The 18637-nt window shown below is 48.3% G+C and overlaps 2 protein-coding genes across 2 annotated transcripts in view; one reads left to right on the forward strand and one right to left on the reverse strand.

The window, feature by feature from the left end:
- Tcte1 (t-complex-associated-testis-expressed 1) overlaps nucleotides 1-11730 on the forward strand; it is an 18560-nt gene extending 6830 nt beyond the window's left edge. The window contains exons 3-4 of the mRNA XM_008829035.1: nucleotides 7989-8438; nucleotides 11515-11730. Of these exons, the coding sequence (XP_008827257.1) occupies nucleotides 7989-8438; nucleotides 11515-11724 (660 nt within the window). The 3' untranslated portion in view covers nucleotides 11725-11730. The remainder of the gene's footprint in view (nucleotides 1-7988; nucleotides 8439-11514) is intronic.
- Nucleotides 11731-15177: 3447 nt separating this feature from the next.
- Nucleotides 15178-18637, reverse strand: part of Tmem151b (transmembrane protein 151B) — a 5508-nt gene continuing 2048 nt past the window's right edge. The window contains exons 2-3 of the mRNA XM_008829033.3: nucleotides 17873-18313; nucleotides 15178-16328 (exon numbers count right to left, since the gene is read on the reverse strand). Coding sequence (XP_008827255.1) covers nucleotides 15195-16328; nucleotides 17873-18313 — 1575 coding nt within the window. The 3' untranslated portion in view covers nucleotides 15178-15194. The remainder of the gene's footprint in view (nucleotides 16329-17872; nucleotides 18314-18637) is intronic.

Raw genomic sequence — 18637 nt, forward strand, 5'->3', positions numbered from 1 at the left:
GTAAAACTAATCAGAAGAGATAAGGAGGGTCACTTCATTCTGATCAAAGGAACAGTTAACCAAGAAGACATTACAATCCTTAACATATGCACCCAAATTCATAAAACAACACTACAGGACAATAAGACACAGATGAACCCCAACTCAATAATAGTAGGGGACTTCAATACCACACTGTCTCCATTAGACAGGTCAACTGGACAAAGAATAAACAGAGAGATGGCTGAATTAAATGACACCATACATCAAATGGATATAACAGACATCTTTTGAATATTCCACACAAGAACCAAAGAATACACTTTCTACTCAGCACCCCATGGAGCTTTTTCAAAAACTGACCACATACTGGGCCACAAAACAAACCTCAACAAATAGAAAAATATTGAAATAATTCCATGCATTCTATTGAACCACAAAGCAATAAGGCTCAAAAGCAACACTGGACGAAGCTCTAGTCACTATACAAACTCATGGTGATTGAACAACACACTCCTAAACAATGAGTGGGTCAAAGGAGAAATTAAGAAAGAAATAAAAGAATTCCTGGAATTAAAAGTATTCCTGGAATTAAAACAAAAGGACAATACAACACAACAAAATCTCTGGGACATGCTGAAAGTGGTCCTAAGAAGGACCAGAAGAAATAACAAAACTCAGGGCAGAAATTAATGAAATAGAAACAAAGAAAACAATACAAAGAATCAACGAATCTAAGAGTTGGTTCTTGGAAAAGCTAAATAAGATAAACAGACCCTTAGCCCAGTTAACCAAAAGAAAGAACAAAAAATCAGAGATGAAGCTGGGTGTGGTGGTGCACACCTTTAACCCCAGCACTTGGGAGGCACAGGCAGGAGGGTCTCTGTGAGATTGAGACCAACCTGATCTACACCGAGAGTTCTAGGCCTGCTGGAGCTACAGGGAGACCCTGTCTCAAAATACCATAAAAAAGACAGAGATGTGTATTTGGTTTCTGCCTCTGGCCCTCTGGATCTTTGGAGAGAGAGGACCGACTGTTGTGTACACGGGGAGGAGGGGTCCAGACAGGATAGTGTTTAAGTTCAGAAGAACTTTGGTTGACTGAGCACCAGGAGTTGCCTGGAAAGTAGCCCACTCCGAGTGGGCAAGGAGGTTCTGTCCCTTCCTTATACCTGGCCCTGTACATCTCTTCTGCCTGCCTGTTCACCTGTGTGACATCTTTATAACACATGGCTAAATGTGTTTCCTGAGCTCTGTGAACTTCCTCCAGCAAAGTAATCAAATCACATCAAATCTCTTTATAGCTAGTCAGAAGCACCAGTAAAACCACTCGAGTCTTGTGATTGGCATCAGCAGAGGGGGCCGTCTCTTGGGACCAAATATTCCACCTGTGTGTTCTGACGCTCCCTCCAGGAGACAGAGTCAGAACTGGATTACAGGATACCAGCTGGTATCTGCTGAAGACTCACTTGGTGTGTGAGGAAACCACACACACAAACAAATCACATAAATGGGCTCAAAAAGACAGGAGAAGGAAATTAAAGGAGTAATAAATGGAAAAGAAGAAGTCAAACTATCACTTTTTGCAGATGATACTATACCTAAGAGATCCCAAAAGTTCCACCAGACAACTTCTAGAACTGATCAAAACTTTCAGTATAGCAGCAGGTTATAAAATAAATCTACAAAAATCAGTAGCCTTTCTATATACCAATAACAAGCAATTGGAGAAAGAATATAGGGGAATGCTCCCATTCACAATTGCTGCAAAAAAAATTAAAATGTCTTGGAATAAATCTGATGAAAGACACCAAAGATCTCTACAATGAAATTTTTAAATCATTAAAGAGATTGAGGAAGACACCAGGAGATGGAAGAACCTCCCATGTTCATGGATTGGAAGAATTAATATTGTTAAAATGACCATCCTACCAAAAGCAATATATAGATTCAATGCAATCCCAATCAAAATCCCTGTGACATACTTCACAGAATTAGAAAATGCATCCTTAAATTCATATGGAGGCACAAAAGACCCTGGATAGCAATGCAACCCTGAGCACAAAGAGCAATGCTGGGGGATTACTATACCAGATCTCAAAGTATACTACAGAGCCATAGTCATAAAAACAGCATGGTACTAGCACAAAAACAGACACATAGATCAATGGAACATCATTGAAGATCCAAACCTGAGTACATGCAATTTCAGCCACCTGATATTTGACAAAGGCACCAAGAACACACAATGGAAGAAAAATAGCATCTTCAACAAATGGTGCTGGCAAAACTGGATCTCCACCTGTAGACTCATGAAACTAGATCTTTATCTTTCGCCTTGCACAAAAGTCAACTCCAAATGGATCAAAGACCTCAATGTGAAACTGGAAACCCTGAAACTTTTAGAAGAAAATATTGGCAGTAACTTACAGGATATAGGTGTAGGAAAGGATTTTCTAAATCGACAGAAGGAAATAAGGTCAGGAAATAAGGTCAGCAATCAATAAGTGGGACCTCAAATGACTCAATTAAAAGATGGGCTAAATATCTAAACAGAGAGTTCTCAAAGGAAGAAATAAAGATGGCTAAGAAACATATCAAAAAATGTTCAACATTGTTAATAATTAGGGAAATGCAAAATAAAACCACCCTAAGGTTATCACTTTACCCCAGTCAGACTGGCTAGACTCAAGGGAACAAATGAAACCAAATGCTGGCGAGGATGTGGAGAAAGGGGAACGCTCATTCACTGCTCGTGGGATTGCAAATTCATGCAGCCTCTATGGAAAACAGCGTGGAGAACTCTTACAAAACTGAAAGTGAACCTACCATATGACCCAGTTATACCACTCCTTAGCATATACCCAATGGACCCATCCTATTGTAGAGACACTTGTACAACCATGTTTGTTGCTGCTCTTTTCACAATAGCTAAGAGATGGAAGCAACCTAAGGGCCCCTCAACTGACGAGTGGTTAACAAAAATGTGATATATTTACACAATGGAATTCTATTCAGCAGTAAAGAAAGATGACATAATGAAATCTGCAGGTAAATGGATGGATCTAGAAAATGTTATACTAAGTGAAGTAACAGACTCAGAAAAATAAACGATGTATGTTCTCCCTCATATGTGGCTCCTAGCACCAAAACCTTTAAATCCAGGTCCTTTTGATAAGATGATGCTATACAGCAATCCCCTATGCATGAAATAACTACCATCATCACAACTTTGGCTGAGCGTGATCACTAAACATGGTCACAATTGGGCTTGTTGACAGTTGTGGCTCATTCATTAAAGGAGCTCCAAGCAGGGTCACTGGACCCTCACCTGAGTATCCAGTCACTCTTCCCAGCCAACTAGTCCCACCTTGGAAGACAAAAGAAAATGAGGAAGAACCCAATAGAGGGATGCTTTTGGAAGCCCTTGTCAAGAAGCTCCAATGGACTCTCATATGAACATTTGAAAAGTGCCCTGTTCTGACTTTTTTCTAGTTCTCTGGCTAGAACTTGTAATGCTAATTACTCCTGCCTTTACTTCTCCTTCACATCTCCCATTCATGATTCAGTGGCTTTCTTCTCCCCTTAGAGACAAAAGTTATGCGATTTGGGAGTCTTTTAGATAGACCCACTGAAGGGTACTCCAATTGCCTCACCCTACGTCCCTGTTCAGCATGGAAGAAGCTAGATATGTCGGCGTTCCTATTCCCTAATTGGCAATTTAGGTAACCCCTTCAGAGGATGGTGTGATAAAAATAGGAGGTAGGAATTGCCTAGGCAGTTAGGGTAAAAAAAAAAAAAACCCAAAAGTAGCCAGTTTCTTGGCTAAAAGTCAAAGTGTCCTTTGGTCTGTTAGTAACATACTCTGTTCCAAGGCCAAAAATGTCAAAAGTATTTGGGAGCTTTTATCTAACCCTTAAAAGATTTTAGGGTTACCTCTTCAGAGGGGGGAATTTTACAGTAGTCAAAAGCCCCATTTAAAAAAGAAGAAGAAAGAGTTTAAAAAAAAAAAAGAAAACAAAAAGAAAGTATATTAGTTCTGGGCCTAGGACAAACTGTTCCAGAATGAGAATGGATGAGAATAATGTCAGAAAATGTAAGTAAATTGTAAAAGAAATCAAAAAACTAAATTTTAAACAAGTAAATGTGGTTATAATAAAGTTTATTATAATATAAAGATTATTAAAATCTTAATATCAGAAAAAAAAGCGACTTAAGGAAGGTAGGATCCATTTGGCTTACAGCTCTAAGGTGCAGTCCATCGTACAGTTGTAGGGTGCACTCCATCATGGCAGGAAGCCATGGCTGCAGTAGCTGGAGGTAGCTTTGCACGTGTGAGAGAAGCACTCCACCATCCAAGCCACATCCACAGCCCCCAATGTTTTTATTTTATTTTCGGGGGATGGGAATTGAACCCCTAAATAAACATGGGCTCAGACTCCCAGCTCAGCCCCAGACTGAGCATTTCAATGCCCCCCCCCGCAGCACCAAGCTACTGAGTTCTGTAAATACAGAACCAGGCACTGTGTCCTCAGTTCATCAGCTATGTAGTCAGGCAACAGATAGAGTGCCAGGCCCTGTCCCAGGTGCTGAAGATGCTGCAAAGAGCAAAATTATGCTCATTTATGCCCCATGTAGCAAGCAGTCTAGTGGAATGAAAGGCACTAATGAGCAATGATATAAATGTAAAATTGCAGCTAGGCTACGGCTGCCAGGTTCACAAATAGAAACACAGGACGTCCAGTTACATTTGAATTTCAGATAAATAACACAATTTTTAGATGTATGGCCCAAATATTACATGAGACATACTGTTTATCTGAAATTTAGATGTAACCAGTGTGATGGGTAATACCAGTACCATGTAAACTGAGTATAGTGTTGCCCATTTGTAATCCCAGCACTCAGGAGATAGAGACAGAAGGATCAAAATTCAAGGTCAAGGGCTGAAGAGATGGCTCAGTGGTTAAGAACACTGGCTGCTCTCCTAGAGGACTTGGGTTCAGTTCCCAGTACCCATATGGTGTCTAACAACCATCCTTAACTCCAGTTCCAGGGGATTCGACTCCCTCTTCTGGCCTCTGCAGGCATTGCACAACACAGGTGCACTTACATACATTCAGGCAAAACACTCATACACATAAAGTTAAATAAAATATTTGTAAGAAACAAAAAAGATAATTTAAAGTATTCAAAATAATTCAATTCAAGCTAGGCGTGGTGGCACACGCCTGTAGTGCCAGCATTTGGGAGGCAGAGGCAGGCAGATCTCTGTGAGTTCAAGGCAAGCCTGGTCTACATAGTAAGTTCCAGGACATCTGGGGCTACAGGGAGACCCTGCTTCAAAAAGACAAAAAAAAATTCAATTCATAATTTTTAAAAATCAAGGTCATCCTTGGCTACAAGGTGAATTTGAGACAAGCCTAAGATACAGGAAACCTTGTCTCAAGAAACAAAGAAAGAGGGGGCTGGAGAAATGGCCCAACAGTTAAAAGCACATATTGCTCTTGCAGAGGACCTGAGTTCAGTTCCCAGCACACACATCTGGTGGTTCACAACCACCAGTAACTCAAGTTCGAGGGGGATCTGACAGCTTCTGGTCTCCCACATACCAACACACAGATATATGTGCATACACATGGTTAAAAATAAAAATAAGTAAATTTTTAGCCGGGCGTGGTGGTGCATGCCTTTAATCCCAGCACTTAGAAGGCAGAGGCAGGCTGATCTTTGCAAGTTTGAGGCCAGACGGGCCCACATAGTTCCAGGACAGTTGGGGCTACAGGGAGACCCTGTCTCAAAAAGTCCAAAAAAAAAAAAGTAAGTTTTTAAAAATAGAGAAGAGTTCAATCCCCAGTGCCTTCTAAACCAGGTGTGCTGCACACATATGATCAAAGCACTGGGGAAGTGGAGGCAGGAAGATCAGAAGTTGGTCATCCTTGGCTACATAGAAAATTCAAGGCCATCCTGGGCTATGTGAGACTGTTCCAGTTTCATTTCTGTTGCTGTGATAAAACACTGACCAAAAGCAGCTTAGAGGAGAAAAGAACTTATTTGGCTTACAATTCTAGGTCCGTCATTGAGGAAACTCAGGGCAGGAACTCAAAGGCAGATTTACTTCCTAGTCCACACAGTATTACTTCCAACCAAGGAATTCACTTCACAGCCAAAGAAGTACAGCAGATCCTTGGAGAGTGCTGTTTGGTAGCTGCAAGGCTAGCTTATTCTCAGCTAGCTTCCCACTTCATTTAACAAGCAAGACAATGCCCCATAGACATGCCCAAAGGCCAATCTGATCTGGACAGTTCCTCAACTGAGGCTCTCCTCTCAGATGACTCTAGGCTATGTCAAGTTGACAGTGAAAACTAACAGGAAAGGGAGCTTAGAGAGATGGCTTAGTGGTTAAGAGTACTCCCCAGGCACACATACATGTAAGAAAAACACTCATACACATACACTTTCAAAGTAAAATACACATACAATTTCAACATTAACTAATTAATAATTAATTAAATCTTTCAGGGAAAAAAAAAAGCTAACCAGAAGAGAGATCCAGTAACACCAGTCAGTGACATCAGGTGATTTTTTTTCTACCATGTCAGTTGCATGGCCACAAACATGCAGAAAAGAAAGATCTCTGACAAAAAAGGAAAAATGAAAGGATGCATGGTGCTTGGAACTACAGCCGTATTTGCCAAGATGAGAGAACTGAGGAGTAGGTAGCCAGATAGTTTTGCCTCTCTGACGTAAGGAAGATGAGGACAGAAAGGAGGAGACAGGAGGTGTCAAGGCCCCAGCTCATGAGACCAGATGCTATAGGCGGCATTGGTAGACGTGGAATATAGGAGCAGGGCCATGTTGAAGGGAAGAGTGTAAGTTCCAGTTTGAGGTGACCTGGAGTGCAGGTCATCTTGTTAACTGGGTAGAGTCTGATGCTGGGAGGAGATGTCTGAGTTGAACTTTGAAATCTGCCTTCAAGAGTGCGGCCTTGTATTTATTTGGATGGAGTCTTAGAAGGAAAAGCAAAAGGGAGACCTGACATGATGCTGGGGGAGGAAGAGGAGCTTGCCAGGAAAGTGAGGGAGGAGGAAAAGGAGACATGGCATTATGTTACAGAACCAGACAGGGGTGTGTTTCAAGTTGATGGAGTGAGCCATGGGGTAGGATGGAGCCTAGGATAGCTTAGCAACTTTGGAGGTCCCAGGGACAGGAGCACTTCAGTGCAGTGCCAGGAGCAGAGGCTGGCAGCTGTGGAGATGGAGAGAGTGGGTGGTGAGGAAGAAGGAGGCTGTGATCAGCTTTGTCAAGAACTTGACTTGGAAACAGGGAGCAGAGCTGGGATAATTAAAGACTTCATTTTCTGAAGAAATTAGAAGAGCAATTGCTGGTTTCTCAACCCAGACCTGCTGGCAAGAGAGGCATCAGGTACATACAGGAGAGAAGCTTGTGGGACAGGGACAACTCTTTCTGGGGCCTAGAACTGAGCCAAGGCAGTTGGGCCTGGGCAGAGGAAGAGGGGATGTGGTGGGTAGCCGCATGGGTCTGTGTTGTTATCAGAAAAATAAGGGAGTCCCATTCTGTGGCCAGGAAGATGGGAAAAGCAAGGCTCTGTAAGGAGGTCCCCAAAGTGTGAGGAGGCTGAAAAGGTTGAAATCATTGCAAATTATGAGTTTGTTCCAGAGAAATGCAGTTGGATTGGCTCACAGCACTGGAAGGTTCAGTAATATCAGCCAGTGACATCAGGTGATTTTCTACCATGGCCACAGACATGCAGAAAACAATGACTGGAGGAGACATGATAAAAGCCCCACCACCACCTGCCACTAATTCTACACCACTGGGTAGGCCTGTTCCCCACCCCAGGAGCCAGCCAGGTTGCCAACAACCAGGTGTGCAGAGCCTCGGGCCATCTTGTGAGTATGTTCTCCACCAGCACAAGGCAGTCAGGCAGGCAGGCCGACCATCCCTGACTGGAAAGTGCTGTTAGAAATAACTATATTTGCCCACAGATCTTCAGGCTGACCCGAAGCAAGGTGGATGATGACAAGGCCCGCATCCTAATCCGTAGCCTGCTGGACCACCCAGCCCTGGAGGAGCTGGACCTGTCCCACAACCTCATTGGAGACCGTGGCGCACGAGCTGCCGCCAAACTGATGCGCCACAGTCGCCTGCGGGTGCTCAACCTGGCCAACAATCAAGTGCGGGCACCGGGTGCACAGTCGCTGGGTCATGCCCTGGCACACAACACCAACCTCGTTTCCCTCAACCTCCACCTCAACTGCATCGAGAATGAGGGGGGCCAGGCAATTGCCTATGCCTTGCAGACCAACAAGTGCCTCACCACACTGCACCTTGGTGGCAATGAACTATCTGAACCCACAGCCACACTGCTCTCCCAGGTGTTTGCTATCAACACCACGCTCATCAGCCTCAACCTGTCCTGCAACCACATCGGGCTGGTGAGCCATGGCTTTGGGGGCAGATGGGCATGGGATGGAGTGCAATTGTCATAGGCCAGGGCAGGAATGCTTTAGGAGAGACTGTGTGTGTTGCATGCTGCATGCAGAATGCATACAGTCCTGCTAATGTGTGTGCCCCAATGTCCTTCCTTTTTCGTTAATTTTTTTCTATTTTCGTGTGTGTGCATGCGCACACGTGCACATGTGTTGTGTATATGTGTACACATTTTTTGTGTACAGGGATGTATGTGTGTGTGCATGCACATGGAAACCCAAGGTTGATGTTGGGAATCATCCTCAATGGCTCTTACCCTTTATTCTTTGAGGCAGGGTCTCTCAGTCAAACCCAGAGCTCACCAATATGGCTAGTCTTTCTAGCTAGCTTGCTCTGCAAATCTGTCTCCTCCTGAGTTACAGGTCCATGCCCATTCAGCCTGTTTCTGGGTTCTGGGGATCCAAACTCGTGTTTATGCTTACGTGGCAAGGGCTTTAACCACTGAGCCATTGCTCTAGCCCCTCTTTTTCCTTTAATCCTTACAGTTATTGGGAGGAAAAGTGAGGTTTGTTTTGAGACAAGGTCTTATGTAGCCTAAGCTGACCTCAAACTTACTATGTAGTTGAGGATGACCTCGAACTCCTGATCCTCCTGTCTCTACATGCCACATACTGGGATTACAGGGTATACTGCCATACCTTGCTTGAGGGTTTTGGGGAGTTTGGGGCAGCAAGTAGGGAGCCCAGCTGAGCACTTTCTAACAGACAGACACTTCTCAGCTTTCCTGACTGAGATATGGAGGAAGAACTGCAAGTTACATGAGCACTTGAAACACACAGGTACACTAAACATCCATGCACACCCGCACACACACACACACACACACACACACACACAGGAGGGGGAGAAACCACTTCCCTCTTACTGCTTGTGACTTGTGTTCACATTTTCCTTAGGTTCTATTTTATTTCATGTTTTTTGTTTGTTTTTTGTTTTTGAGGTTTTTTGGTCTTTTTGAGACACGGTCTCCTTGTAGCCCCAGCTGGCCTGGAACTTGCTATGTAGACCAGGCTGGCTTTGATCTCACAGAGATCCACCTGCCTCTGCCTCCCAATATTTCATGTTTTAAAAAATGCTTCTGTGAGACTGGAGACATGGCTCAGTGGTTAAGAGCACTGACACTCTTTCAGAGGACCTGGGTTCAATTTCTAGCATGCATATGGTGGCTAACAACCATCCCTAACTCCAGTTCCAGGGGATCCAACTCCCTCTTCTGGCCTCAGCAGGCATTGCATGACATGAGTGCATTTATATACACGTAGGCAAAACACTCATACACAGAAAGTAAAAACAATAAAATATTTTAAAAATAAAAATGCCGGCCGGGCATGGTGGCACACGCCTTTAATCCCGGCACTTGGGAGATAATGAGTTCCAGGATAGCTGGGGCTACAGGGAGACCCTGCCTCAAAAAGACCAAATAAATAAATAAATAAAAAATAAATAAATAAATAAATAAGCCTCTGTGACCCATTAAATTGACTTTACAACCTGGAATTGTTTCACTTTGGATCTGGCCCACCCACCCAACCCTGAAACAGATGGAAATGTGAAGAGGGAGGCCCTGTGTACTTGTTTGGCCTCTGAACAGTCAACCCATCAAGAGAATAGCCTCTCTCTTGCTCGCTCGCTCGCTCGCTCTCTCTTTCTCCCTCTCCCTCTTCTTTGACCCATTAAATTGACTTTACAACCTGGAATTGTTTCACTTTGGATCTGGCCCACCCACCCAACCCTGAAACAGATGGAAATGTGAAGAGGGAGGCCCTGTGTACTTGTTTGGCCTCTGAACAGTCAACCCATCAAGAGAATAGCCTCTCTCTTGCTCGCTCGCTCGCTCGCTCTCTCTTTCTCCCTCTCCCTCTTCTTTTTCTTCCTCTCTTTTTCTCCCTCTTTTTCTGTCTCTGTCTCTGTCTCTGTCTCTGTCTCTCTCTCTCTCTCTCTCACACACACACACACACACACACTATGTGCTATGCCGTTTCCATAGGAGTAAAGGGAGAATACTGAAACACTGTTTCTTTATTTATTTGTGTATGTGTGAATGTATACCATCTGTGTGGGTGCCCCAAGAGACCAGTAAAGGGCATCAGGGTCCCTGGAGCTTGATTTAAGGTAGTTGTGAACTGCCTGATATGGGTGCTGGGAGTCAAACCTCAGTCCTCTGCAACAGCAGTAAATGCTCTTAACCACTGAGCCAACTCAGTTGAGCCAAATCTGAGCCCCAGATTTATTCTTATATGTATGAGTATATGTGAGTGCTTGAATGTATATATGTACACTGTGTATGTGCCAGATGTCTGTAGAAACCAGAGGAAGACATCAGATTCCCTGGAACTGGAATTACAGGTAATTGTGAGCCACCATGTCAGTGCCAGGAACCAAAGATGAGAACTCTGCAAGAGCAGCAAATGCTCTTATAGCCCTGATTTTTTTAGCAGTGGGGGGGTGTTAAAGGCTTTTTTTTTGAGACAGTGTCTCCCTGTAGCTCCAGCTGTCCTGGAACTCACTACGTAGACCAGGCTGGCCTTGAACTCACAGAGGTCCACCTGCCTCTGCCTCCCAAGTGCTAGGATTAAAGGTGTGCACCACCTCGCCCAAGGGTAGCCCAAGCTGGTCTTGAACTCACTATGTGACCTTGAACTTCTGATGTTCCTGCCTCCACCTCCCAGCTGCTGGGAATACAGGCACGTGCACCACACCCAGTGCCACTTCTCTTTTTGTTTTCATCCCTTTCCAAATTTCCCCTCACATCTCACTAGACAGACTTGTGTCATGTCCCAGGAAGGAAACAGGAATCAAATTACCTCCAGGAATCCATGGTTTCAAACCACTGGGTTTGAAATACCACCTTAGTGGTTTTTGACCACCATTTTTCAAGTGGAGTAGAACTTGTCCATGTCCTGCACAGATAGGTTAAGTGTGACTTTGTAAAAAGTGTGTCTTTGTCCCATCTGTATGAAACTGTGTGCACATGATCCTGGAAGTGGTGGGAAATAACCCCTCCATCTTACCCCTCCCTAGGATGGTGGGAAGCAGCTTCTGGAAGGCATGTCAGACAACAAAACCATTCTGGAGTTTGATTTGCGCCTGTCAGATGTGTCTCAGGAGAGTGAGTATCTCATTGGCCAGGCTCTGCATGCCAACCGAGAGGCTGCCCGCCAGCGCACCCTGAATCCTGGCCACTTCATGTCACCCATCACTGCCAACTGTGCTGAGAATTCTGTGGGATAAGATGGGGGACAGGGCTAGAGCAGTGACCTGGTAGAGTCACTGCCACAGCCACACCCTCATTTAACACCCTTGCTGTATAATCAGTTTGCTGCCTGATGTGTCACTGGTTCTGAGGAAGGGGGATAGGAAGACCATCCATCTCCTCAGAATGAGTGATGAGGGTTGTATGCATGAAAATGTGAGGCAGATAAGGGGGCCTGGGAAAGGATATAGAGAGCTAACTGCTAGATCTTTAAAAGAGATATTGCTAGACCCCTACAAATTATAAGCTCCCAGGAATAGGGAAGATGAAGAGGATTCTGAAGGGACTAACCCTGCCCAGGCTCTCTATGAGGGCCATTCACCTCTGACTCACCCCCAACATTTCTCTCTCCACTAAACAGACCTTTGACCTTCAATCTCAGTCTCTTTCCATTGCCCTCCACCAACATACACACACAGCAGAGCTCCATGCCCATCTCTGTCATCCTCATCACCTGCCAGTCATGGTCCTTGTGTGATCCGGTTCTGCAGACCACACTATCTCCTAATTCCCAACCCTCAAGCTGGAAAGGGAACAACAGGTGACAGAGGGGCTCAGATTCAGTGTTGGGGGGCCGGATATTTATGCCACCACCCCTGGCATCCAGAGTGGGGAAAAAGTGCCATTCTAAGGAGGGAAGTTAGTGAGTCATCCACAACTTTTATTATCCACCAGTTTGATTTGTACAGTCTTTGCGCTTGAAATTCCACGACAAAAAGGCCACAGTGTGATGCACCCAAATGACAAGAGACCTATCTTCTTCCCAGCCAGGCCCAGCCTACCCCACAAGCCCTTACCCTCAAGACATATGGAGTCTTCTAGGTACCCTCCATGAGTTCCTGTCACTCTGTGACTGCCCAACCTGGGGCTATACCCATAGGAATCACATCAGCTTATGGAGTCCTGAGTAGACCTGACCAGTGAATTCACGCCAAGCCCTTTATTTCTCCACTCTCCTGAGTCCCTAGATCCACATTCCCAAAGGGTGAGTCACTGGCTTTGACTGCATCCAGGAGGGCCTGGTCTCCAGGGACTCCTGACAACAAGCAGGCGCTGAGCAGAGCACCAGAGGGGGCTTGAGAGTGACTGTTTATGTGTACCTGTCCAGGCAACCTAGAGTCATCTGTGCCTGACACCCTCTGACAGTTCCAGAGTGCAAACATGTAGGTGTGAGGGTGTGTGTGTGTGTGTGTGTGTGTGTGTAGTCACAGCTGCTAGCAGAGGTTCTAATTAGAGAAACAAGAACATTCAGTGTAAAGTTTAATTTTAGAGATTAATTAATTTTCTGGTTTTCATTTTCCCTGGCAATCAATAAAGCTACCAAGAAAAGAGATCAAAGAATTGTTTTCTCTCTAAGTCTGTAAGTGTGTGGAAGTGAGGCTGTCAATGTGAGAAGACCTAGGCAGAAATGGTCAGGGAAAATAACAGGGCTTCCCCTCCCTCTCCTCCAAGTCCAAGCTCTGCCTCAGGTCCTGGCATGAAGGAGAAACAGCCAAATTCTTCCTTCTCTGGAGCTGTGAGGCAGCCAGGCTGCCCCTAAACTGAGAACAGGACATCCAGGTGCCAGCTGGCCAAGAACTGGGGCCTGAAGCCACAGCTCACCCACCACCTGTACCTCAACAGATGTCCACTCCAGGGTGCTCCAACAACCAAGGACCCCAAGAGCTCAGACTCAGGGTCTTGGTGGGTTCAGTGCTAGCAGGCCAGTGGGCACTGCCACCTGGGAAAACCTGCTGGGCAGCTGTGCTGGTCCCTTCTGCCCAAACCTCTCCTCGTCTGACACCCCTCCCTCCTCACTCAGCCACTCCCTACATGGTTAGGAAGCTCAACCCCCATTTGAGCCTGGCATTCCCCACAATTTAGGCTTCCCACATCCCACTGGGAAGAAGGGAAGGGGAACCAGGGGCGGTGTTGCATAGGTGGGGGCCACGCCCAGTGGCTGGTGCAGGCCTGATTGGGCCAGGAGGAAGAAGGGAGACCGTGAAAGCAGAGTTCTGATGGCTGAGGCAAAGCTCAAGGCTTGGGAAGCAGTGCTGGAAGGATGTGAGTCCAGTCCCTGGGCACTAAATCTGCTGGAAAAACTTTAGCCAGGGCAGCTGGGAGGGAGCAAGGGGCTAAACACAGACATGCACACTGAAGCTCGGTGGGTGAGTTGGAGGAGGGAGAAAAGTCAGTGTCAAGGCTTTGGGAGATCAGAGGGGGGGGCAGTGCCCTTGGGTGGGCGGTGGCATGACACCCTTCTGAAGACCCTGGGATGCAGAGCTTTAAAAACTCACAGGGTAGGGGGAAATGGAAGAGTCTGGCAAGACTTCAAGAACTCCTGCCACTGGAATTGAGCATCTATGCAGTTGGAGCTTGTGACCAACTCAGCCCCACAGAGGCATGTGTAAGGGACATAATTATACTCCTTCCCCAACGTCTGAGGGAGGAAAAGCTGCCCCCACCCACACTTTGAGAGGTGGTTTCACTCCCCCTACCACTACCCTCTTTTCCTTCTCCTGCCTGCCTCCTGACACCCAGGTGGGACTCAAGCTTTGTCCACTTAGTCACCCACCATGGCCAGCTTTAAGAAGGCCCTCTAGGATGGCACTTTAGCCTCCTTAATGGAAGCACCTACCCAGAACCCAGGGGAAGAGGCTGCTGACAGGAGGCTGTCTTTTCCAGAAAGGACTGAGGCATGTACTCCACAACTCCACTCCTTCCTGCACCTTGGCAACAGCTCTTTAGAGCCAGTGAACCCCAAGGTGAGTGACGTCATTGGTGTGGTGAACAGTCCCTCCAGGACCCAACCCCTGGGGCTCAGTGAAATAAACAACAGTAGAGGGAGTGGCTGGAAGGAAACCCCAAGCTTTCCAACCAGCGCCAAAAGGCCAGAATATTCCACGGTGTGAGGAGAATTGGGGAGGCCACCTGGCCCCAGCTTCAGTGAACTCATTAGCTGGTTGGGGGCCAACCTTACTGTGAATACCTAACCACCAGCCTCCTCTACAGAGGACCAAGCGGGGCGAGGCAAAGGATGCCCCCAATGCCCTTCCTGACAGCTCTACACTTGGAGCACTGCCAGGATGGCTCCCTGGGTGCAGAGGCCCAAGACGGGTCCCATCTCTCAGTTGCCTAATAACAGTCAGAAGGCCGAGGAAAGACTAGGCAGGAAATCTCGAGTGTGTAAAATGTCCCCTTAGGAACTCGGTGGGGACTGGAAGAGAGTCACCTCTGCCTGGCGAGCGGGATTCTCAGGAGCTGACATCCCCCCTACCACCCTCTGTCTCTCGGTCTACAGGGAAGTGGGGGGTTTCAGTCCCACTGGGGTCTGTCTGAGTGCCTCCTGCCTTCCAGAATACCCTGCCCAACCTCAGTCACCATCCTGCCTCCCGCTACCACAAGCAGGGAGCACAACGCAGCGAGGGGCAGGAAGGAGAACGGCGCAAGCCCCTCCAAGGGCGGAAGGTCACAGTGAGGTCTCCACACAGGAGCCATGGCGGTGCAGCGGCCGGTGACTGTGGCCCAGACACCCCTCCTGTCGGTGGACGATGAGGACAGGGAAGTAGAGGGCATCCTGGTAGGGCGGCGGCGGTCCGGCCTCCTCCTCCTCGTCGTCTTCGTCCTCATCATCCCGCATGCTGGCCTGGCTGGACAGTCGCGTCTGCTCCGTGGGGCAGCTCGCCTCGTTGACGCTCCCACTCCGGCTGCGCCACAGGCAGCTGCGTCGGGAGCCATAGAGGCGACCGAGAGAGAAGCGGCTGCCACCGCAGCCAGGACCCCCACCCGGGCCCGGGCCGGCCCGCGGACTGGCGCAGATGCTCAGAGCGCTGCGCGAGAAGATGGACGAGCTGCTGACCGCGCGCTGGCAGTGCTCGCAGCTGCGGCGATACGGGGCCAAGCCGGCCGCGCCAGGACCACCCACCCCGCCGTAGCGACAGGTGGGCGCGTAGCCACCGGCCCCTGCCCCGCCGCAGCGCGCGCCCAGCCCGGCCAGGTCCATGAGCACCGCCTCGGAGTAGCTGGGTACCAGCTGCTGGTTAGAGCGGATGTGCCACTCGAGTTCGGTGCTGTCCACCGTGTTGACCCGCGGCAGGCGATGCGTGAGCGGGGGCAGCAGCTCGTCGCTGGGACTCAGGCCGCCGCCCACGCTGCTCGCTGAGCCGGGTCCCTCCAGACCGAAGAGCTTCTCCACGTGGTAGTGCGCATAGGCCGTGCGGTACTCGGACAGCACGCGCAACGGCCAGGACAGCGTGAGCAGTGCGGCCGCCCAGAAGGCCGATGAGCAGGCGTACCAGGGTGGCCTGGCTGGGTCGGGGAAGGCCACCATGAACTCGCGGAAGTCCACGTTCTTCAGATGCATGCCCTCTCGTGCTTCCATGTAGTCATCCAAGCCCTCGTTCTCGGCGAAGAAGCGTGCGCGCTGGCACAGGTACGCGTTCTCGGCCTCCACGCTGGCGAAGCTGAAGCACTTGGTGAAGCGCAGCCGCGTGGCCGGCGCGCCTTCCAGCCCCACCAGCGCCTTGGACACGTCTCGGACGCCACAGCGCGCGTAGTCGAACTCGGCCTCCGCCACGTGTGTATTGACACGTTCATGGTAGACCTGCAGCACGCGAGGAGGAGGCTAGAGTGTCGAGGAGTGGATACCGCGAATTGCTCCTCTTGCTGCCTGGCTGATCCCTAAGCCTATCCCACCAGTGTTAGGTACTGGTTGGGGCCTGACAGGATCTTAACACCTGATCTGTGGAGTAACCAAGGCCCTTACCTAAAGCAGTGAGTCAGAGAAAAGGATAGAACTAAAATCTCTTCTCACTAGTGTACATCCATTGAGTTCCTTTCTCTAGGGTCAGGCCCTGGCCATGAGCTGCCCTCCTGGCTTTACTGATCCATTTGTCGGTGCGTGTGCTGTTCCATGTTGCCCCTCACTAACACCAACAACCTCCCCACCATCTTCTCCTTTACAAGTGTGCTCCCAAGTAAGTGCTCCAAAGAGATCGCTAAAGAGCGGATCCATCCCCATCCCTGGTCTCTGGTGACTTGTCACTGAGCTGCTTCCTTGCTTCTCACAAACCCCAGGCTTTTGTCTACCTATTCCAATACAGATACAGAGGTCACTACACCTGGGGACATCTCCTCTTCTTCCTCCTCCCTTGTACCCCAACTGATCTAATCCTGTAAGTGCTGATTGCCCTGCAAACTCCACCCCAGGTCCACCTCCTCTGAGGGTCTTAGACTGAGATCGAGGGACCTGGGTTTGAGTCTAGTATTGCCACCTTAGAAGCAACAGACCTCAGGCAAGTCTGAGCTGAGGTTTCCTTAGCTGTGAACCAGTACTCAGTAGTAGTTACCTCACTGAGCAGATGATAGTGAACATATGAAGTCATCTGCAGTCATGAAGCACTGAAAAGACTCCACTCTGAAGTCAAACCAGCTTGGCTTTGAGTCCCATCTCCTCCATATACTGTTTCACCTTGGTCAAGTTATTTAACTACTCCACACATTTCCTCCTTGGTAAAATGGGGATCTGCCTACTCCATAGGCTTGTTGTAGGGATTAAATAAATGATTTAGGATTTGTAGAGACTAGAGCCTGGCTCTGTCAGTGTTTGCTGTATCATGGCTGCTTTGACTGTTTTTTTATTTATTTATTATTTTTATTTTATGTGTATGCATGTATTGCCTGCATGTAAGTAAGTGCACCCGTGTTGTGCAATGCCTGCGGAGATCAGAAGAGGCTGTTGGATCCCCTGGGACTGGAATTACGGACAGTTGTTAGCTGCCATGTGGGTGCTGGGATTCAAAACTGGGTCTTCTGCCAGAACAACCAAGTGTTCTTAACCGCCGAGCCATCTCTCCAGCCCCTGCTTTGACTGTTTTATGTTTTGTGGTTTTGTTTTGTTTTTGAGACAAGGTCTCCCTGGAGCCACAGCTGGCCTGGTATGGAAATCAGGGTGGCCTTGGTCTCACAGAGATGTGCCTGCCTCTGCCTCTCAAGCCCTGGGATTAAAGGTGTGTGTCACCATGCCTGACTCATGGCTGCTATTTAGTAAGTGTCCCCAGGAGCGCTCTGCTACCTTGTGTTCTCACAGATAGGAAGAGAGGTGGACAGTCTGATGGTGAACAACCTGTATCCCCTCCAGCCTCTCACCTGGGTGGTGGTGTAGGCGTCTCCATTGCGGTATCTGGTGACCTGACGAGTGCGACGGACATAATGATAGCTGATGGCCTTCCACCAGATGCAGGGTGTGGCCTGCTGCATGCGGCCCACGCGCTCCCGTACACTGCTCACATCCACTCGGTGCTGCAGCTCGTGGCGGGCTTGGCAGTGCCAACACTCCACCAGGTAGACGGCATATAACATGAGCAGGAAGGCCAGGGGAATGTAGACATAGCCGTTGGAGCAGGGGCTGTCATGGTACATGAGGCTGTTGCCCTGGTAGGCGCTGCTGAAGGTGAGGCGGGTCACTGTGGTGACGTGGCACCAGGCCACTGCCCCCAGGCAGCCGTACATGAGAAGCGAGAGCAGGAGGCACTTCCAGTGGGACTCACGGCAGAGGGACTTGGTGAAAGAGGGCTGGATGGGACGTTGCTGCTCAGATGGGGGGGGGTGCCAAGATGATCAGGAAGTGAGAACAGAGTGGCAGAACCCAGCACAGAGATGAATACAGAGATGGAGGGGCAGAGGCCGGCGCCAGGGATACAAGACAGAAATGTGAAGAGAAAAGACAGAGATGGGAGCCAGGGTCCAGAGACAAACACAGAAGTGACCCAGACAGAGCCATGAGGAACAGCAAAAGGGACCAGATTGCCAATATAGGAAAGCGCGCGCGTGCATGTGTGTGTGTGTGTGTGTGTGTGTGTGTGTGTGTGTGTGTGTGTGGTGTGTGTTTAGGGGTGACCACTGGGGAGTGGA

This window comes from Nannospalax galili, unplaced genomic scaffold (genome assembly GCF_000622305.1).
Source record: "Nannospalax galili isolate Female #2095 unplaced genomic scaffold, S.galili_v1.0 scaffold653, whole genome shotgun sequence".
Lineage (NCBI taxonomy): Eukaryota > Metazoa > Chordata > Mammalia > Rodentia > Spalacidae > Nannospalax > Nannospalax galili.